This window comes from Amblyomma americanum, chromosome 5, assembly GCF_052857255.1.
Source record: "Amblyomma americanum isolate KBUSLIRL-KWMA chromosome 5, ASM5285725v1, whole genome shotgun sequence".
NCBI lineage: Eukaryota > Metazoa > Arthropoda > Arachnida > Ixodida > Ixodidae > Amblyomma > Amblyomma americanum.
This window is the reverse complement of record NC_135501.1, coordinates 197,345,895-197,368,247: the sequence shown is the minus strand read 5'-3', so window position 1 is coordinate 197,368,247 and position 22,353 is coordinate 197,345,895. Positions and strand designations below refer to the sequence as shown.

General features: G+C 43.3%; 1 protein-coding gene across 2 annotated transcripts in view; it reads right to left on the bottom strand.

The window, feature by feature from the left end:
- Nucleotides 1-22,353, bottom strand: part of LOC144133314 (uncharacterized) — a 33,032-nt gene that overhangs the window by 3,610 nt on the left and 7,069 nt on the right. For both annotated transcript variants that reach the window (XM_077666307.1, XM_077666308.1), the window contains exons 4-19: nt 21,881-22,028; nt 20,248-20,309; nt 19,078-19,170; nt 18,065-18,400; nt 14,400-14,808; nt 9,918-10,023; nt 9,240-9,375; nt 9,005-9,092; nt 6,716-6,777; nt 5,838-6,047; nt 4,889-4,961; nt 4,259-4,332; nt 4,104-4,163; nt 3,173-3,293; nt 1,658-1,802; nt 269-418 (exon numbers count right to left, since the gene is read on the bottom strand). In XM_077666307.1, the coding sequence (XP_077522433.1) occupies nt 269-418; nt 1,658-1,802; nt 3,173-3,293; nt 4,104-4,163; nt 4,259-4,332; nt 4,889-4,961; nt 5,838-6,047; nt 6,716-6,777; nt 9,005-9,092; nt 9,240-9,375; nt 9,918-10,023; nt 14,400-14,808; nt 18,065-18,400; nt 19,078-19,170; nt 20,248-20,309; nt 21,881-22,028 (2,273 nt within the window). The remainder of the gene's footprint in view (nt 1-268; nt 419-1,657; nt 1,803-3,172; nt 3,294-4,103; nt 4,164-4,258; nt 4,333-4,888; nt 4,962-5,837; nt 6,048-6,715; nt 6,778-9,004; nt 9,093-9,239; nt 9,376-9,917; nt 10,024-14,399; nt 14,809-18,064; nt 18,401-19,077; nt 19,171-20,247; nt 20,310-21,880; nt 22,029-22,353) is intronic.

Sequence of the window (22,353 nt, the reverse complement as noted above, 5' to 3'; positions counted from 1 at the left end):
TTTCGCTCATCTTCAAGCCCGAACAGATGAGTTGGCGTCAAAACTCTAAACTTTGTGACCCTTCAGCAGGCAGTTTTGGCATAACTGCCACAAAACAATGGGGCACACATGCGAGCGAGAGCTCACACAGTGTCGTACTAGAGCAACATAGTGCAACGAGCTTTATTAGGACACCTAGGGCTCTGCAAAGAATACACAACAGACGCAGACAGCCAACGACACGCTGTTCAGGCAATAAATAAGAGAGGTGGCTAGATGCGTGACTCACTCGAGCTTGGTTTTGCGCTGAACCTCCTTCTTCCAAATGTTTTTGAAATCATTGCAGAAGGGCACCCAAGGAGTGAAGAACTCCTTGGGCCACTCAGACTCATTCTTAGACTTTGGCTGCAGACTGAAGTATTCCTTGGTCTCCAGGAATCTGGGAAATGTGGGTAAGGATCCCCCAAATGAAAGGATGCCCTTGGTGCAAAGCACTCCAAAAGTGAACAGACCACAATGCAAATCTTTGAAGGGTCGCTCAGGACAGCTTCAACAAATTTTTTTTCTCGGTAAAAATCATCTACAACAAGGCTCTTTACGGCCATGTTGACGTTTGTTCGGCAAAAGAAGACGCATTTATTACCGAGAAGATATGACTTAAAGAATGCACATTTTTTTGCCCGCTACTTGATTCAAACTCGCGACATCAATAATGAAGAGGACTCCGTGATCCCAGGCTGAATTAATGGTAGTGTGGCCTGGCCTTGGAGATCCAAACTATTTACAAAGAAAGAAGCAGATGTCACTGCAGTTGGTTTGCAAAAAATGCTGATGGCAGTTATGCCTGTACCTCATTTCACTTTTTTTTTTGTAGCTTATAAAACCTGAACTTTCAATAAAAGTAGCCCCTTGGTAAGTAGAAGGTGGTACTTTATCTTGTCCATAGCGTCTTCTTAACTGGCGTCAAGCACTAATGGAGAATGTGAGCAGATTATAGAGGGTTATATGTGTGACCGACCAGGATCACGCCTAGCATCGTCTAACACCGCTAGAAGCAGCTTGTTTCGTAGGGTGGTTGGTTCTGTACACACATACTAAACACATCCTTTGACTCCCAAGGTTAGCAAGGCAGTAGCACAAGTATCACAATTTCTGGGGGAGCAACAAATCATTGCACTTAGGCGGTTTCTAAGCAATAAGCATCGACAAGCAATGGGCAAGCAATAAATCAATGCAAAGAGCAAATGCGGAAACTTCACATTTTCACACAGTATTTCACCATGCTTGCCATTCACAATTTTGTCATTTTTTGAATTTCATAGTTAATATATTTATATTTCTATATTTTGCACTGGCACCAAACTTGCTCTATTTCAACAATGCATGAGAAACCTGCGCTTTCTTTCAGCTGTAATTGTGTTGACATCACATCGGGGCAAAACTGCCTCCCTAAGCAAACAATTTCCATCGAGAGTTGCCCACACCAGCTCAATGCATTTCCCAACAACACAGAGCAATTAGCAACCTGTTTCCCACTAACAACTCGGCAATTTTCTTTTCAAACTTACGATCGAAACCATTTCCATTAACAACGTTCAAAAAGACACACCGACGTTATGCTAAACAGAAGAGCTAACTCAATCAACAAAGAATAATGGCGTCTGCTCCGAGCGCTCACTTGAGCCGGCACTCCTCGAGATTTTCCTCCTGCTCCTTCTGTTCATTATCAGCCTTCTCGAGAAAAGTGTGCATCTGCTCCCTGAAGGGTTCCTGGTGTTCGGCATCCGAGTTCGCCAGCACTTTCTGCACCTTCGTCTCACAACCTGCGCGAAAGTTTTAGAAACAGTTACAGGAACACTATAAAGATTTTATTTCACACACTGCCTGTTTTATTCCAGAAGCCACAGCCCTTAGACAGAGTTCACAATTTTTAATGCATACTAAACACACTTTTTTTCCATGAAAGGTGTAAACAAGAAAGGCGACACCACAAACACAAAAAAATTGGAGGGGACACTTAAGCTCCGACTTAAGGATGTGACGCGATAGCGTTAATGAGTTGATGCCCGTACATGTGTAGCTGATCATTCTCAACTTTACATTCATGTGTCCCTGGGAGACCTCATACCACTCCTTCTGAAATGGTGCAGCGATTAAGGGATGTACCACTGCCCTGCGATGGCAGTTGCTGCCATCGTTGGGGTTTGTGCAACCCTTGTGCAACCCAAATTGCTCTTCCCGAGCAACCTTTGCACACATGCATAAAAAAATTTGGGGCGATCAATTCTGTTGTTGTGGTGTAAATACGATAGCATTCTTCTTTCGCTTGCCAAACTATATTCCAGTTCTGATTCTATTCCAATTCTGAGTCCATCGTTTTTCAAACCCCAATCTGATGCGGTTGTGATTCTTTTCCAATTCAAACTACAATGCAATGTTAGATCACTGAGTCCACATACCACTACCATCGCAGTGGCGCTACGCTTAACCGATGCGCCACTGCACTGACAGGTGGCTGTTCAAGCACAGTCGCTGGCGGGGATTGTAAGACCCAGATTTCTCTTCCTGAGAAATGCGAGGAGGAGTAGTGCCCGCAAGCCTCATTTTTGCACGCACAGTTCTTTGGGAGGCTGCATAATTTGCACATAGGCCTGCTGTTGTCCGAGTCATTTTGCTAGTCTTTTTCGTTTTTTCAGAGTCAGTCTGCGCCTTTCCCTTCTCTCGCCTACAAGTGGACAGGGGGACAGTTGACAGGTAGCCGGTGGAGAGAGGTGGACAATTTTTCGCCTTCATGACCCTCCAAATGCTACCTCATTGAAAAAATTATTGGCGATCAACATGACTCATGCGGCAGAGTATGCGTTAGCATTAGTTGCCACTGATGGGTCCAGACCGTGTGAGCGGGTGGTGTGGTCCAGTTTGTCAATCACTGTGTGACACACCTTATCCCCTCTCCACTCCACCCGCCACCCATCACCTCCCACCCTTTCTTCTTCCCTCTCCCTACCCCCAAAAGAATAACAGGGATTTTCCTCTCTCCACATTTCCACCTGGGAAATGAGGCTTCGTATGTATGGACAGAGAAACGGGCAGATTTTTCGAAGATGAGGGTTCTAATGCTAACGCATTCAAATTAACCACCATGCAGCTCAGTGAACGGAAAGGAAGAGGAAATTAAGTGGCAGGCACTCACTTTTGACCTGAGAATGAAGTTTCTTAAGATCTGCCCTGATGTCATCGAAATTGACTAAGCCAGCCCGTTCCATATCACTTGGTTCAGGCAATGGGAATTTCATTTTCTCCTGGGTGATGTCCTGCAGAGAAAAAATAAATGAAAGAAAGAAAGTAATTAAGTGAGAAAAAAATTAGTGCTCAAATAGTCTGTGGTGCATTCGTTTTGTGTCGGCAGCACCGATTTCTAAACCAGTGCATGGATATTTTCTTTTTTAACAATTAAGTCACTGCCTGCATTACTGGTTTGTCAGCGCAGTTTTAAGCTTTAATTGAAAGCACAATTCAGTGCCCAATTTAAGGTCCAATGTTTGGTCGATTCAGATTCCATTTGAATTTATATGACAGAAGTGATGTGCTTAGCTAATGTTACAGTGGCTGATGTGCTCGGAAGCATAACGAGCCTGATATGCAGTCAGCAGCAAAAACTTACAGGATGCTTATGCGCAGGAAAAAAAATTCCAGCACAGTCATGAAAGACAATCACCTGAAACATCTGCATATACTCTTGTATAAAAGTACAAGAGACTATCTGGTGGTGTCAACACCACCTGATCAGGGTGCAAGGTGGTGCTATAATAAATTGTCCCCGAGCGCAAGCATTCCATAAACTTAGCTGCTGACTGAACAACTTCTTTCCTTTGGTGTTGTGTGCAAACATATTTCTGGTGCATGCGTATGAGGGCTCTACTAAACTTATATCGTGCAGATCGTGCACCATTCATAAACCTACATCACATGCACAGCAGAGCAACTTGGACAACACTTACCGCTCTCTGTAACAGCACAAGACATCGGTGAAGTCTCACATGACAACAGTGTCAGGTCTAACAGCTCTAGCAGATCTAACAGACCACTAACAGCTCATGCAAAGGAAGTTAAGCACAGCTTACCTCCTGGAACTTGCTTATATAGACTCTGACAATGTAGTGAAGAAGGGTTAAAGAGTTGTCCTGAAAAAAAAGTGCAGGCAGGTCAGGTCAGGTCAGATTAGTTGCCTCATGGGGCTGGCACTGAATCTGAGCAGCATGCAGCCAATTATACCGACCTTGCTCTTGACGTCCTTCAGCTTGGCCAGGATCTCAAGGCCAAAGCCATCAGCCTGTCCACGACTCCTATTCCCTGAAATGCAAATTATTTACCATCAACTGCTTCGTGCATGTAATGCATCCTGAACCTTTCATATTAATTCCAAGGCCTGCCTTGGAGCCCACATGACAAGTACTATATGCGGGCTCACACACTGAGATGTGTATCACTTGCTGCATGTGCCACAATCACGCGCAACATGAGACTTGTGGCTTGAGGCAGTCAGCTAAGCTGAAGTATGAAAAAAATAGAATGCAATGCACAGAAAGCATGGAAACGACAAGAAAGAAGCCCACGGTGGTTTCCTCACATGTGGCTGGCATCATCAGGGTGCCCAAATTCAAAATATCCTGCTTGACGTTCTGAATATGAGTACAAGCTCTCTAGCTCAAACTACCTACAGCTTTCAGAGCCAAAAGCAGGCTGACAGACGATGCTTGGGATTTGACTGTGTAACCATTTTCTAACCCAATCTCGCAGGATTTAGCGTGCAAGACACATAATGTCTACTGCACACTGTTACCTGGTTTCCCTAGAGACCAGAAAACAAAGGTAGAATCACATTTGCAAGCAGCTTGAAACACTTTACCTCCGTTCATGTAGTTGCCAAGAGCCAATATAAGACCCAGAATGTTGTGGACCTCTTTGCTGTGCAGCAAAGTCTGCAAGACCAGAAAAAAAAAAAAAAATACCATTATGATCTTGTAATTACGATGTGCATCTCACATTACAGTTAAACGGATAGCATTATTCAGCTGGCTGAGGGTCGTGTGTGATTATACTGTATTGCGCGCAGCTACTAATGCCAGCATGCACAAAAGATTGCAGTGCCACAAAAGTTGCGCCAGGCCAATGCATGTGTGCACGCACCACAAAATAACCGCTCATTACCCTCCTAGGCAAATTTTCATCCACTTGAATATAAAATGGCACTGATAATGCGGGACACTCAAACTGATGCCTAAATGTGCACAGTGCATTAAAGCAACATCGGCACAGAGTGAGACTTTCCGAAGCATTTTCCTGTGCTGATTCTAGCTATCTCCAGCACCAACCTTTAAACGAATCTGAGGATGCAGTAGAAGCACGTTGCTGCTGACTAACCAACAAGAGAAGAAATACATTATTTAAAAAAATGAGCAGTACAAGCAGCACAGCAGCTAAAACTTGGCTTTTGAAATTCCACTCGTGATATTCTCAGCTTCACCTGTTTCAAGAAAGCCTTCAAAGCAAACAGCTCGACTGAACAAAGGCGGCGACCAGAAGCTGTGGGCACAGTGTCGCCAGACCACCAAGCAGTTTTGCACATCATCTATTGGACTTCTTGTACGAAGTGGGAAATAGTAAAAGGTTGAAGTGCTATGGTTGGAGTGCTGGAATCCGTAGTCAACTGAGCCAGTGTTTCTGTACACCTTGCTGCATGCACAGGCTTAATTGCACTGATGAAAAAATTCATTTAGGGTTTGAAGATGACTCTCGGCTGCATTGATTTAGATTTCCTCAATGGCGTCTCTATGTACAAGAAGCCGCCTCCTCACCTCGCATGTCATCTTGAGGTTGTTAAGCTTGTGCTCCACACTGCTGATGGATTCAGTGTACGTCGACTGGAACATGATGCAACCCACGCGGTCAGCATACTCGGGGATGCGAGACAGATCCAGCAGAAAGCGCTCCGGCTTGTCCAACGGAACGTCGGGCTTGAGGGCCAAGTGGTCTTGGATCAACTTGAGCTCTTCACTTGTGGGCCGCTGTGTGGAAGCGATGAAGCACAGCTTGAACAAACACAACTTGAATAAACACAGCACATGACTGAACACAAACATAGACCTCATAAACAAGTAAGAAAGCAACATAAACACAACATGAAAGATGAATGGGATAAGCACAAACACAAACGTAGCTACAATGCAAACAAACGCAAAACATGAATGAACAAGAAACATGAAGGGATGAACAAATATGACAGTAACAAACAATGTGAATATGAACAAAACATCAATGAGCACAAACATTAACATCAATGAACATAAACGTGAAAACGAAGGTAATAAACACGAGATCTAGGGGCACACGGCACAGCAGTTCTTCTCAACAGCGAAAGGAAGATGTAAACGGGGCGGCATAAACATGGCAAAAAATTAAGGAAGAAATAAAAACTGCAGAATGGAAAGGTGTCACTCGCAAAAGTAAAGAAATTAGACTTGTGTAAAAGATAAAGGTACTTATACAATAGGGCATTTGACAGTGGATAATTACATCATTTGCTGCCTATCTTCTGCGACTTAGCAGACCACTATTAGTAGTTGTATGCCGAAACACGGTCACAACCAGCATTGAGAGAAAGAGCACATGTAAACTACTGTCTAAACACACTTTTTGCATGCAGAATGTCACGAAATGTCAAGAAAACGCTTACGATTTCGTAAAGCACTTGCAGGGTTTCCAGGCTTACGACCGACGTGTCAAAGTTGTAGATGGCTGCAACAAACAGACCGGCAGAATGCACTATTTCAAAGGCCAGTGAGCGAGCACAGCTTCTGCAGCAGCCCGCAAATTTGTTTAATTGATATGCAACCACACCGACATGAGATATTTATTGCAGATAAAACAAGCTTTCAAAAAACAGTCACTCAGCTGTCCAATGCATTACGTGACCATGGCCTGAAAATGGCAAAGATTGTATATTACACGAAGCGTGATCTGAGGATCACCTATCTAAATCACACGACAAAAATGAAATTGTTTGCCTGGCAGCTGTTGCACTGATGTGCAAAAAATTTATGGGAATTAATTTTTTAGAAAACTTGACAAACATAGTGAATGATTGGAGCAGAATGTTAAATGGTAATCACAATTTTTTTTAATTGAAAGATTACAAAAAACTGGAATTTAAAACCCCAAAAATGTTTTCATCTGTAGCTCTATAATTTTATTTTGTTTATCAATACTTCCAATCCCTGTTTGAGGGATATTTATAGGAGTGGGTTCTGGCTGCAGACAAACAGTCGACCGGGCATAACACTATTTCAAGTATGCAAAAAGGACAGTGAAGATAATGGGGATAATAAGAATAGGCGTTGGAAAAGGCAATACAAAGATAACCCATAAATAATCATCACCTTTTCTCTTCATAAATGATCACGAAAAATACAAATAGATACATGGAATATACAAATACATGGAAATACAAATACATGGGAAACCCCCAAAAAGCTCAGAAAAGTAAATAAAAATCAGTTTCTTTCCTGACTTTTGCCAGCTAGCGCCAAAAATTTCTCTGTAGTTGGTTGGACAATCACTGAATCATCAAGTGAGTTCCACTCCCGCGGAAAAAAGGAGAACATAAAGGTATTATTTGCGCAGAAATATTCTTGTATGGAGAGTTCATTTTTGTGATGCGTTTCTCTGGAAGTGTTCAGGGTAACGTATGTAGCAGAATCAACTTTAAGTTTGTTATGTAAAATGAAAATAACACCAAAATTCTGTTTGCTGAGGATGCTATGGTGCTAAAAGAATAATAATAATAATAATTGGTTTTTGAGGAAAGGAAATGGCGCAGTATCTGTCTCAAAATTGAGGTCTTGTAATACAATACTGAGCTAAGCTATGTAATAAATATGACTTCTGAGGGATACACTGATATCCCTCCTCATCCCCTGCATCAGCGGCGAATGCGTTGGAGCCACCAGACCATGCATGATGGCACTCGGAAATGTGGAGACAAGGCACTTCTGCAGCTGTACTCTTTCCCCAACCTTGACGTGACCTCACGACAGTGCACTGACGACTTAGAGAAGGGTTCCTTTCCTGAGCTTGTGAGTGCAATGCCCGAGGGGTATAAGAAGAGCTCGTGGCGGAGAAGCATTCTATTGCTGTTGGCCCCCACCTGACTGCCCCGAGGGTCCCTTTTGGTGCCCACCGACCCCCAAACCCAACACCGGTCAACAACGACCACTTCTTGAGCTACTGAACGTCTATTTTTATCGGACAGAACATTCTTCCGTAGTGTGCTTTGCCTCCCTTTAAGACAAACTATTTCCTAACGTGCACTGCCGCTGCCTATTTCGTCCCAACCTGCTGTGGCTGCGACTCTGTGCCACGGTTGGGGAAACGTGTCACATACAAGTAACGCCTGCGTGTAGCTGGCACGGAAACTTGCCTTCCCGGCCGGCTGGATGCAGAGTGACCCCGTACTTCATAATTCAGCGCAATCAGCTGGACTATTTCGCAGCCAGTGCAATTTAAGGGGACGACTGTGTCACTTTAATCCTTTAACAAAACGTAGCTTACAGTCCGAAAGGTGCATTTTAGAGAATTTTGTTATTGGATTTTGCCGCCAAAGTATAAATTGCAAGATGAGGTTCAAAAATTGTGATATCAGTAGAGCTTCAGAAACTTGAAAGTTGAGAGCCTAAAGTGCCAAAACAGTCTTCACAGACAGTCTTCACAAACCAATTGTTTAAAGCAGCTAACGACTTCTGTTTCTTTTAATGCAACAAGTGGCATCCTTGTTGATGCAAATTAGATGCACTATGCGAAGCTTGTATGCCAGCGCTTAGGCATGTGTCACATACGAACCGAAACAGCTCCTAGCTAAGAGCACACTAGCCACAATCACTGACTGAAACCATAAAAGTCTACAAATGGAAGCACCATGGTGAAATTGCAATGCACAAATTCAAAGGCCTACCAAGACCCAACTTACCATTCTCCACATCGGAAATTTCAAGACGAAGGCTTGATATGAGAATGCCAACATTTTGCGATCGCTTCTGGTCAAGAAGCTTTGCCACCTGCAAAAATTTCAACATACAAAGAAAAGCAGGTGTTATTAACAAGGAGATACGCACCAGCGGTACAATTTTCGCTTTTCTATGCTATTTTTTTTTCCTGTTAAAAAAATAAAGGGAAATATACAGCAATTAAAAGAAATAGCTCACTTCTTTCGCTTTCTTCTGGTCAGTTTTCGTTTTGGCAGCTGGCTTCTTTTCCTGGACCTGCCTTGAGAACAAGTTAGCGAACTCATCCCAATCCGAAGGGGGAGTCTCCTCCAAGCATTCCCACAATGTCTTGTGGCTGCAAGAGCAGAGGCGATAAAAGGGTCACATTAAAGTAGACGAGACCACAAACTATTAACTTTGCTACTTGTCAAGGGCCCAATTCGTTTACAGCACTGTAGTGCGCCAGGAGTTTTTTAAAGGGCATTTGATAAGGTCACCTGAGAAAAAGGGCACAAAAAAAAAAAAGATAAATGCGGCACAATGCCCAAACAACATTGGCAACATTGTTCCAGCTAAAACCATGCAGATATATTTTATGATTTTCTTTTTTTTTTACACTTTAAAAGACTTTCTTGACGCTGTACAGCAAACAGCTCATTAAGCACCCAATTTCCAAAAGCTAATCACCGCCACTAACTTAACACAACAAAACACACAAAGTGACATAAATGATGCATAAATGGTAAATGGTGACATAAATGATACAAATGATTCACATTGCTGTACCAGTGCTGCTTTTCTTTTCATTCGAGCTTGTGATTTGTGCGTCATTTTTTGCGCAATTTATGATGGCTGCACAACTAAATCGAAAGGTTTCATCAACAATGTGATACGCACTCCTTTGCCTTCTCAGGGATGTTCTCTGGCTGCTGTGCAGGCACCTGAATTCTTGTCCAGTACAGGGGCTTCATCAGTGCTTTGGGGTTCACGGGTTGCTTGCGGGCTGCGAACAATTGGATGCGTTATGTCACACATTTTCTTGCGACCATGTCGTGCCGAGCCAGCGGAACAAAGCGTTACAAAGTAGCAACAGCAGCAAGCCAGCACATGCACGTGGCGCGGCGGGTAGCAGCTTTTGCTTTCATGCTGCTGTTCAAGAATATTAAACGATTTCGCTGCCTTATCAGCACTCACAAGCCGTGCAGTCTTCAAGCAGGATACCCGATGCCACAGGAGATAAAATTGTCAATTACACACGCTTTTAAACCCTCTCTCTCTGTGGATTGAAGTAAGAACCGATTAAAGCACAATTGTGATGAGCATGTTAAGTTGCCATGAAGCGATCGAGGGAAGTCTAAGAGCTTTCTAAGAAAGGTCACAGCCTGGGAAAATTTTTCCGCAGCTCAGAGGCACGAGCTTTAGACATTTGCTCTTATAGCGCAAATGCTAGAACTGCAGACAAACAAGCAACCAATTTGCTTCGTGGGCAGCCACTGGATGTTTCAGTGATAAACTATCTAAAGAAGTAAAGATGCATCATAAATGCAGGTGTTCTCCTTAGAATGTGAAACTTGAAAAAACAACACCACACAGTCCAAATTTGAAAAACTCACTGAGGCCGCATTAGGCAGAAATTAATTGCAAACCTGTGGTAATTCACAATGCTTACACAGAATTTCCAAATCTTTGCGAAAGTACAAATGAGAGCTTAAGTCGAAAAGAGCACCCCCTCTCCACACACTTTAGCACTCGCTTATAGAATAACAACGCAGCCTGGATGCATTATGCGGCAAGCAGATCCAGCCACAAGGCACTGAGGGATGCAGCAATAAAAATTAATAAAAACCAGAATTGACCACTAGCAAAATTGTGCATGTTTGTTGCTCTGGAAGGCTTGACTCCGAACAAAAAATCTCCCTTCACAAATTCAGTGGATCCCCTTACCTTGGAATACTAAGGGGTGAAATAAGATTAGAAATTAAGTGCTTGTCAGCTTTCCATTACACCATCATTTTAGATGTTCTGTAGCATCAAATTGAAGTTATATATACAGTATTGTGCATCTTTATCCTTAGTTTTACAAATTTTCCCATCTCAACCGCAGGCTCATTTGCATGGAAACGGCACAGAGCCCGGGCACCGCGGTAACTCTGGTCTCCTTTTAAGTTTAACAGTGGTACTTCCTGGTTCAGCCACGCATGATGTAAACCCGTAATTGTATGCGCCGAGATCTCCCAATTGAAAGCTGCCAGCACCGGGTTGCCGCCGAAGGGCGGTGGTGGAGCCATCAAAGGACCCGCGCACCTTGCAATGCTCGCCTCAGCGCCTTTCGCGTCGAGGCGCTTTCTCCTGGAGACAATTCAGATGACACCACCACTTCCCTCTGGCAAGAACCTGATGTTGGCAGCCTTTGGTTACTCATTCTTGGCGCAGATGATAACGGGTTTGCCTTGTGTGCAGCCGAACCAGGTAAGTACTGTCGTCAAACTTACTACGAGACAAAAGTTACCCCAATAGCCAAGCTCTGGGCAGTTTCACTGCAAATACACCAGCGGTTGAGGCCGGAAATTTTTTAGATCTCTTGATAATAAAGACGCACAATACTGTATATTTTCTTTCTAACTACTAATTACAATAACCTTCAGTGTAAGTGCACCAACTCTCAGCATTCTACCGTATTTTTTACAGGCAGCTCCCCTCCCCGCATGCCTTAAGACAATGAGGCGACAAAGTGCCACACGGTCTTTAGCATGCAACACTGAAGATGACACGTGTTTATATCCCCATCTCTCTTTGGAAAATGGATGACAACATGGCCTGCTGTGGTGTTTTATTTTACAGCCACAGAATTTCACTGTCTTACATTTCTGTTTAGTTTCAGTGATTTAGCTGTTGTCGTCTTCATATTTCTTTTCTTGTGATAATTCTTGGGTATGTGACATTTGAATTTCCTCACTGTACTATGCAGAATATCATGTTTTTTTTATATTGTATTAGGTTGCCCAAGCTTTGTTCTTACCTTTTACTGCCCTCCCTTATGTAGCACCGTCACAGGACTTTTAAGGGTACTTTGTATAAACAAATAAGTAAATAAACAAACCCTTCCAGAACAGCCATTTTTGCAAAATGGTCAATTCTGTCAGCTTAAGTAGCAACCTACTTGCCAACTCACATACTACAGTGCCACCTTGTGAAGATGGCGTGCAAAGTGCAGCATAGAAGGGAGGAAAAAATAAAAACGGTGGTTGGTGAACGAGCTACATGACAAATTCGCAGCAGAAAAACATGGCTTTAGAACCATCTATTTTCTGCAGTACATCCACAACACTAAACGCTCACTATTCATTCCAATGTGCGAAATAATAAACGGGAACTTTAACGTGAAACCGCTTTGCATGAAAATAAAAGATTCGTAAATGAAATCCTTGTATTCTGCATACTGCACATCCAAATTAGAAGGTACCCCCACAGTCAAAAGTTTTCAAGACACAACATAAGGAAAAAATTTACAATGGATATATGCAGTCTAATTATAAGCATGTGACTCACACAGTGTGCTATTCAGACTTAAGCAATGTGCCCTGGATGAACTTGTTCACCAAAGATGCTATGGTTTATGGGGGTTTAATCTCTCAAAGCGGCTCAGGCTATGAGGGACGCCATAGTGAAGGGCCCCGTAAATTTCGACCACCTGGGGTTCTTTAACGTGGACTGACATCGCATACTGGCCTCTAGAATTTTGTCTGCATCGAAATTCGACCGCCGCGGCCGGGATTGAACCCGCGTTTTTCACGTCAGCAGCTGAGTGCCATAACCACCGAGTCACCGCAATGGCTGTTCACCAAAGATGCATTCCATAAATTTTGATGGTGTGCACATGTAACTATAAATGCAAAATCAGCTAACTGGCTTTCAAAACCTAGCCCAGGAGCAAGGCTACAACTTTCCTTGTAAATTTTCAAGCTACTCACACAGCACAGAACTGATCTGGCAGACTCTCATTCTTAATCACAATGTCTCAAACCTGTTTTAAATGACTTCTTCGAAGGCCACTAAAACGCCCATCTTTTTCTAAATGGACTGCTGTGCAAACCAAACATGAAGCACCTTGTTTTCCCTGCAACAAAAGCCACTGAATTTTTTTTGTTTCTTCAACCATATCACAGAGGTCAAAACATCGTACGAAGTCAGGTTGTCATGCAGTTTGGAAAGTGTGAAATGTTCATATGTAGGAGGTATCTTATGAACTAGGAGCCATTTATATAATGTGAATGCTCCTGATAGCTACACATCTGTGTACACCAAACAATTAAAAATTCAGTGCTAAACCTGTGCAGAATTCTCATACTGCCACTGGAATCCGGATAGCACATATACAAAATTGCCAAGGATTCATTAAGGTAATGTGCATAGGGCTGGCCTGAACAAAATGCTCTATATTTAAACTCCTAGTGAGTTTGACGAGCCAGGCTTGTCATAAGCTGACTAATTTCCGGACCTTGATGAGTCTGGATTGTCATGCATTTTTTGTCACTCCATGTTCGGTTTAAGACAAGTAGGGCCCGTCCAAAGCATTTTTTAGAGCACAGATCTTAGACGCCGATTCGTGGATTCAGTGTCACAGTTGGTGGCGGCCTTGCCGGCACAGTCGGCGTAACATGCCACCTATTGACCGTGGCAGGCGAAGTGGAGGAATGGGGTAACCGGAAGGTGTCCGACACGGGAAGATCCCGGAGGGTGGTTAGCAGCATAACATGCCACTTGCCAGTGGTGGCAGGTAGCACGTCAAGAGCTGTGCTCAAATTTCGCATTAACGACTATCGTAACAGTCTGTCACTTTTTTGGTTTGTCTACAGATGGCAGCACGAGTCCTAAATGACCATCTTGATAACATTTTTGAAAAAAATTTTTGCCCGTTACGTGGTTAACAGCAGAGAATAACCTCCCCATTATTTTTCTTGCATAGCATGTCCTTGACATCACTTCATCATATCAACATAACAGTAACTGAAACCTCCTGTAGCTGAACCCAGTACCAAAGAACAAATGGTAGCCAGTAAACTTAGGTCATGAAATAATAATTTTATGAAAATGATGATGATTTGACTTTTAAAGGCGCGAGGGTAGCTTTGGCCAAACAGCGCCACTGTTAAGATGCTTTTTGGTCTGTGCAACATGGAAGCACTGCTTCAACCATGTCACCATAGAGAAGTTGAGCACCAGCGCAAAAGAAGATCTTGCGGCTACTGAAAACCGGTGAATACCCAATGGCTACCCATCATCCAATTTTTTTATCTGCAGTTCACTCAGCAACAGAGCTGCATTCGTGAGGCCATGGTGTATTTGAGTCACCTTGAAAGAAAAGAAAAGACAACTTACCTACAGCATATGCACTGTGCCAGCCACCTACGGGTGGCGCTGGCAGTGGTGCAGGCCCCATCCCTGGTGGGGGAGGAGGTGGTGGGGCTGGCATGCCGTGGACGGGTGCCAGTAGTAATGGCGGTGGGGGTGGAGGAGGAGGCATGCACATGGCCAGGGATGGTGGTGGAGGTGGCGGTGGAGGGAGTGCACCCATGCCCATCATTGGAGGAGGAGGTGGGGGAGGTGGAGGCGGGGGTGCAGCCCCACACAGAAATGATGGTGGTGGAGGTGGGGGCGGGGGAGGAGGGGGAGCGCAAGGAAAGGATGGTGGTGGTGGTGGTGGTGGTGGTGGAGGGGGTGGCGGCGGAGGAGGTTGCACAGCCATGGCTGTGGATGCTGGGCTGGTCACTGTGGCTGAAGCCAGGCCCTGTGAAAAGATAGATAGGTAGATAATACTTAGACTATTCCATGTGCCCTGCATTCAGAGAGAGACGGCACAAAAATTACAACCTTAATCTGATCAGCTAAATGCCACTGCTAATCATGGAACTGCACGACAACTGTCTGCAGGCCTGTCATGTTACATCAGAAAAAAAAAATGTCAGGGCTTTAACTTTGTTAAACCTATTATAGTGCGAAAGCATTCCCATATCACCAAGGTCAAATTCGACAATGACCCGGGACAAATCTCGATGCCGCCATCGTGTCGGGCATGCTTAATTATGGTTCTATCAGCAACTTTGTTTGGCCAAGTTGGTTCATAGTTTGTCAAGTATGTCCTTGCACAATAAGACATGTACATTACGCTCTGTACATGTCGTATGTGTTTCATCTTTTGTCGCAATGCGCAAAAATGTACTTTTCAAATCAATTACGGTTGGACCTCGATTTTGGTCCACATCTGCCAAGGTCAAATTTCGGGGGTGGGTGGGCCAAATTTTGCGGGTGACCCTGGCCAAATTTGGAGGTCACCATCGTATCGTATCGGGCATAGTCAAATTTGAGGCGGCTGGGCCAAATTTGGAGGTAACTGTGTGTTATGCTTTTTTGTAACTTTTAACTTAACATGGCATAGCTGTAGCTATAGGAAACGGCACAAGAACGGTTCAAGTGACAAGATTCTTGATCGGTGTTAGTAAGCATGTGAGTGCTTTTGCAACGAAACACAAACAATATTGCATTCACACGTTTCTTACTTGATGTTGTACCATGTGCAGACTAAAGTAGGCCAGAAAGCCAAATAAACCAAGAACGCATGTGAAACACGTCAAATATTACTTGTTGCCAAATTCTGCACTGCAAGTGAACGTCAATAATTGCACACAATCGTAAAAGAAGATAATGATGCCAAACTGATATATCAGTTCTTTTAAAACAGAACTGAAGTAAGTCATGGCTATGTGTTGTGGAACAAGCTGCACGAGACTACTTAATAGCACTGTCATGCTCAAGTGTTTTTACATGTTTACAGCACAAATGTAAGCCTGCCAGTAACTTCACTAGTCCTGGCATGAACTACTTAGTGCAGTGAAATGGTAAATCGCAGTGTCAATTCGGTACTGTCCACTGGTAATTAAGTAATTACAGTTTACATACAACATAATGCCATTATTTGTGTTGAGGGCATTGGAACTACTATAAGCACTGTTCACTGAAAGTGTTCTCCCCTCAGAAATATGCGTCTGAATGCATGCAAAGCACAGTGAACTTGATTCACATTTTAACCCTTTAATTCGTAGTGTCACGAATTTGAGACACACCATCTACATGTTGCATACTTGCTAGTAAATAGAGCTTGCAAACAAAGTTTGATGTTAACATGTTCTCAGCAAACAGCACTTTCTGGTCAAAATTTTCGGCGCCACTGTGAGCAAGCTATGTGAAGAAAAAGGGGGTGTGAATGTGCGATTTCTAGCCAGTGCCCAACAAGTCCTCGTCCCTCATTTTTTGACAAACCTAAGTTGCATGGAAAATAGAAAAAAAAGTCATTTTCCGTCTCTAGGCCTTAAAGTTGGTTCAAGGCCTTTGCTTTGGACTTTCACATAACTTGGACCAGCTACACAAAATGGACCGGATGCTAATTGCTGCCAATTGGCAGTATAGAGATTTTGTCAAATTTTAGCACCACTAAAAGTTTTTATATTGCATTTTGAATGTGGGTACATTAGCTAGCATAATGTGGCGATAATGATTTTTTTCTTTGATTCTTTCGTAATTTGAGCATTAAGGGGTTAAACAGTCAAATGGCTGTCCTCAGCAAGTGAATGCTTCTGTCTGTCCATGCATCAACATGAATGAAGTTCACACTATACTACAGTGGCCAACCTGAGCACCTGCAGTAGCATTAAACTGCCACACGTGAGGAAAAATAAGCATTGCTGCCTGCAGCTGAACATATCAGATCCACTAGGACACAAAAAACATGGCAGTATATATGCAAATGGCCTCTTCACTCCCACTGAAATTTATCTCTAACGTAATGGCTTTAATTTGATTCTTGTGCATGCTAGTTTACTGCTGTCTTTTCCTTTGACAGATTTTTGTGCCAATGAGGAAGGCAGAATTCATTATGTGCAAATATAGCTGCCAGCTCAAACTGTACACAAAGTTAGAGACTTGACTTGCACACTGCTTTGATTAATAATGGACTTATTCTTTGACAAAGGGAATAACAGCAAGAAGAATGGTAGGAAGAGTTAAGAAAGAGCAGGTTGTTTACAAGTCGGACTACAGACTATTTTCAATTATCACTTACGTCAACTACACGCATATCACACATCAATCCACTTAGCACATATGTTTACTTGCATAATGACCCCTCTCGCATAATGTACCGTGCCCCACTTTTGCAATCAAGAATTTACTTTTTTTTAATCTCGCATAAAATATGCACACCTGACATTCAGGCTGGTGTTCAACGTGTTCGCTTTATCTTGCCGTGTTAGGCCGGCGCTGCCAACTATCACAAAATCATCAGATCACACCATAATACAGCAAACACTTCTTTAAGTGAATGATAAACAATGGCGCCATGAATAAGAGTGACGCGGGGACATAACTTGTCGACCGTGCGTTTTTGTTGTTGGACGGACAGGTGGGCAGAAGATCGTACACACGACATGAAATTTCTACTCTTGCGAAGAAATTTGTGCCTTACATAATAAACCCTCTGACCAAATCGATGTTAACTTTTCTGGAAAAAAAATTAGTTCAATATGCGAGTAAATACAGTATATCTGAACCAGAACAGGCCTACTGAGTGCCATTATATCATGCTTTATCAGTGTCAACAGAATCGTTCCAGTACAATGTTGTAATTACTTCGCTGACATGAACAAACGTTTAAAATAATTTTTTCCTGATACATATACTGAGAAAATAATTGCTGAAACAAAAAAAAACTGACGACTACTCTACTGCTTAATACAAGTAATGCAGCAAGAAGCTGTCCCCGTTGGGGTGTCCCCACTGCTGTTTGACTTAGCAGGCATGCTGTTGATTCGTTCTCTTCTTTTCACCCATGGCTGTGGGGACAGACCACTCAACAACATCACAGTTAAACTTTAGTCATAACAGAGCAGTTGTAAAAAGGCAGTACTGCGAGGAACTGCATTTCTTCAAGCATGTTCTCATTGCAATGCGATTCCGACGTGATCAAGCGTAACTTGAGAATCAATGCTCACCGGCTCTTTGCTAGCAGGCAGCTCATCCGTCTGGCTCTCCCTGTGACAGGTGTCGAGATGCGTCTGAGATTCTTGCGTCGAGTGTTCCACCTCGTCTGTCTGAACCATGCCCACCGAGAACCTCCACTGCGCCTGAACCCACTTTTCACAGGTTGCCGTTGTGGCGGTCTGTGCCTCGCAGGATCGCAGGGACGCGGGGACGGTCTGAACTTCGCAAGATCGTTGTGCGGTTTGCACCGGGGCATGCAGCTGCAGAGGAGCTGAGTGCGGTGCATCCAGGTCACGTGCCTTTCGGGCCAGTTCCTCGATGCCGGCCAAAGTTTGGTACTTGTCAATCTGGGTAGAAGAATGACAAAAGCCTTCTTTTGTATCCACTGAAACACTATGCTCCAGCTCAAACAGACACTGAGGATAAATTGAAGCTGGCCTGTTTCGACAGGTTACCGCACTCTAATGACAAAGACTACTTCCCAAAGCTCCGCATTGATAAACTTGAAGAGGCCAGACAATCAAACAAAGGTATCACTGGCAGCGGCCAAAGCAAGCAAGCTATGACGGCACCTTGGCAGTTTTTAGTGCGCGTATCCCAGAGGCCATCATTCACTTCCAAATGGTGATAATGGAGTCCTTTATGCTACTGAAATCTCAGATATAAACCTACTGTCAGAAAAAATATTTCCTATTTTTAATAAATTTTATTTGGAAATAAATGCATCTTTTGATACTGAACAAACACCAACACAGCCACAAGGGGCAAACAACCTTAATAAGAACAAAATTTGTAGTGCACCCACATTTAACTTTTCGTCATATCAGACACATGCAGGTTTTGTTTTGTGGTGTGGTTCCTTTCAAGTTGATCAAATTCACTCTGCAGAACATAAAGAACACTGCCTTTGCCTGGGCATTTTATGCTAAAAGGTACTAAGGGTCCTGTCCTGAGTCTTAGCTGCCTGAACTGAATCTTAGCCAGCTATAAGATTTAATAGAAGGCAGCATGAGATGCTCCGCACCTGCTGCTCCAGCCGAACGACCTGGCCTTCGTAGTCTGTCAGTTTGGCAGCCTGCTCACCACGCAACGAGAAGAAGGCTAGCTCATGTTCCTTCTGTAACAAAGAAAGAACAAAAACAAATGAGCCTTGTTTCAACATAGCGAGGACAAAGAACTCATCAGTCCAGTAGCAGTTTCTCAACACAAAACTACAGCTCCTCAAACCCACTTGTAACGAATAAGATGCAATAGCCTGTTTTTTTTAAGAAAAGCAACTTTAAACAAACATTGTAATTCAATAAACTTTACAGAATTGTGCCTGGTGTGCCATTGCAGGATTCGCTTGCGTTCATTTGTCTGTTTTCAAGATGTTGTTCAAAAGAGATTTCAGACACATTCAAGAAGTGCTTATCAGTTGCAATGAATTATGCGGCACAGGTCTGCCCAAGTATGGTGCCCTCTTCAACCTCTGCAATGGCGTGCACGTGTGTGTGTGTCGTACATTTCTGTGTCCACTGCTGCGATCCATCTCACCTCATATTCCACTAACCTCTGCTCTAAGGCAGCTCCTACACCTCGATAAGAGCCCTCCACACAGTGCTACATGCGTGAGAGACTGGCTCAAATAAATTAACCACTGTGCAATAAACGCGTTCATTGACACAGACAGACAGACAGACTGGGAAATTTACCTTCTATGCTGCGCTCATGCTCAGCGCTTTTCATGCTTTTTCTCTTCACTGTCATCATTCTTGCTTTGGCACCACCCACTTAGGAATGATTTATTGTCTCAATGGACCGAATAGAAGCAGTAAATTTTTTCTATTTATTTGCTTATCATTTGTTGATCATAGGCATCAACCATGGCCATCTATTACTGAACAAATCTAATAATACCAGTTTATCTCCTTGTCCTCCTTTTGACTATTTCTGCCTCCTGTTAACACTGATTGTTTTTTAATGAACCTAATTTCTTTTTTACATAGAAAAACAATCATTATGAGCTAGAGAAGCTCTGAACTTTATTTCCTATATTGCAAATGAACGACGTCATACACACAACCATATAGTTGGCTGTTATCCACTGTACTTATCATACTATAGACATCTTCAAGGTTTCATTTAGAATCTGAACCTACAATCATTACACATAAGGATGAGACCTCTTAAAAAAAAAAAACGTGACACGAACCTGCAGCCTCTCCAGCTCCATGTGGTGGGCTCTCTTTAGGCTCATAATCATCTGTTGCGCTTCTGCATGAAAACAGGCACATAAAACAGAGCAGTTAGATTACCTGCCACTGCCATCAGGCAACAGCATGTCATAGAAACTCTGTAACATAACTGTTATAACGAAGCTTCACGGCAACTACTTAACATTTTAATATAGTTCAGTACAGCTCCCATGCTGCTAATGCAACGTCACTAATGAAAGGGAAGGTACAAGGAGTGAAACCTCAATAATTATGTCACTCCGCCGACAGTTCAGGTGACTTCGGCCACAAGACAACTGCTTCACACACTGCTTCTCATGCTGCTTTGCTCCGCGGTTTTCTGCTCGCTCACTGGAGCAGCTGGCACCATCTGGAAGCTACTTGGAACTGGACGTGTCTAAACAACACGTAACAAAAAGAATTCTTTTTGCGTGACCCTACAACAATGAAAATGACAATTATGTTAAAACAATGCCTCAAATAATGGTTCCCGGTTTATGGGGTTCAACACCCTAAAGCGACTCAAGATATGAAGGATGCCATAGTGGAGGGCTCCAGAAAATTTCGACCACCTGGGGTCTTTACAGTGCAATGACACCACATAGCACACGAATCTCAAGGATTTTGCCTCCATCGAAATGCGACCACAGTGGCACAGGATCGAACCCGCGTCTTTTGAGTGAGCAGCCGAGCACCATAACCACTGAGCCACCGTGGCGGCCGCCTCAAATAATGAGTTACCGATATACTATGTTTGATGAGGAAACTAACTACTGCAACCGGGGACTATATTTGTTGCGTACTAAGAGAAGGTGTGTTTCGGCTTTGCAGCCCTGGTTCCATTGCCAAGAAAAGCTGTCGTCACTTTCTTGAGAAGTAGTTGAGTTGACGATTACTTAATATCTTTACAAAAGGCTTAACTCGCAGTCATATCTACAGTTTCCCTTCCTTTCCTCATCATTGCCAGCCACGCATGTATGCAATAAATAATGTTTAGGGATGCTGGAATTGTCAAGTTTAGAAAATGTAAAGAAAAAGTTGCTGCACTGAAAAAGTGGAATCGCGCACACGTCGAGGCCGTTTTGCTTGTGGTATGGAACCAATGTATGACTAAGCTACACTTAAAGCTGACCCTAAAATGAGCTCCATACTGTCTCTATATATAGATTACAGCTGCAGAATAACTGTCCATGGACATTACTGTTTAGAAATCACTGTGCCGAGAACGAAAACACAGTTCGAGATGAATGGAAGAGACGATGAACACAAAATAAAACTAACCTGTTTTTCATTATGACACATAACTTTAACCAATTTTTTGCCAAAGGAAAGCATCGGCTATGGCATGCACTATTAGAAGGGATTAAAATTAACTTCAAGCACTTTTGAGCTTCTATAGTGCGTGCCGAAATTTCAGTACAGAGGTGCCTTCCCATTTCGTCGGTACAAAAAACATAGATCTTCTAGGTGGGAACGAAACCCAAAAGTGCATGCGCTTCAGCAGAATACTGTCGCCACCGAGCCACCATGGTGGATACTGGATGTCAATACTGGACATAAGCGTAGTGTTGTCAATGGTGGTTCCCTGTTCCCTCCTCCCACTGGCCTTACCTGCCTCTGTATAGCGAAGGCCAGGCCTATTGTCTCCGTCAGAGTCAGGCGGTGGTGGCCAGTAGTCCGTGGTCAGCTTGCCGGGCACAACGTTGCTTACGGGGCATGTTGGCACTTCCGAATGTGTCCAATAGTACATCAGGTCAGGCTGCAGACGGAAGAGTCGGGACAAGTGGAGAGACAGGTTTCTGAACTTATCTTCCTGAGAAGTTTAGTACTTCTGAACGCTAAACATTTTAAAAAATAAAACATGAAAGACAGCCAGGCTTGGGCCCTGGTAAAAACTGTTTAACAGCGCGACAATGCACAAGACTGATGGAAAAAAAGAAACTTGGCAAACTTAAACACTAAGCTGCGTAATAAGAGAAATCAGTGATAGCCGTTATGCTTCGTAAGTGTCCATTGAAAACAATCGATGAAAGGAAGCAACTTCACACATGTGCCACAGTGACAGTCCCTCCTACGTCTGTCCC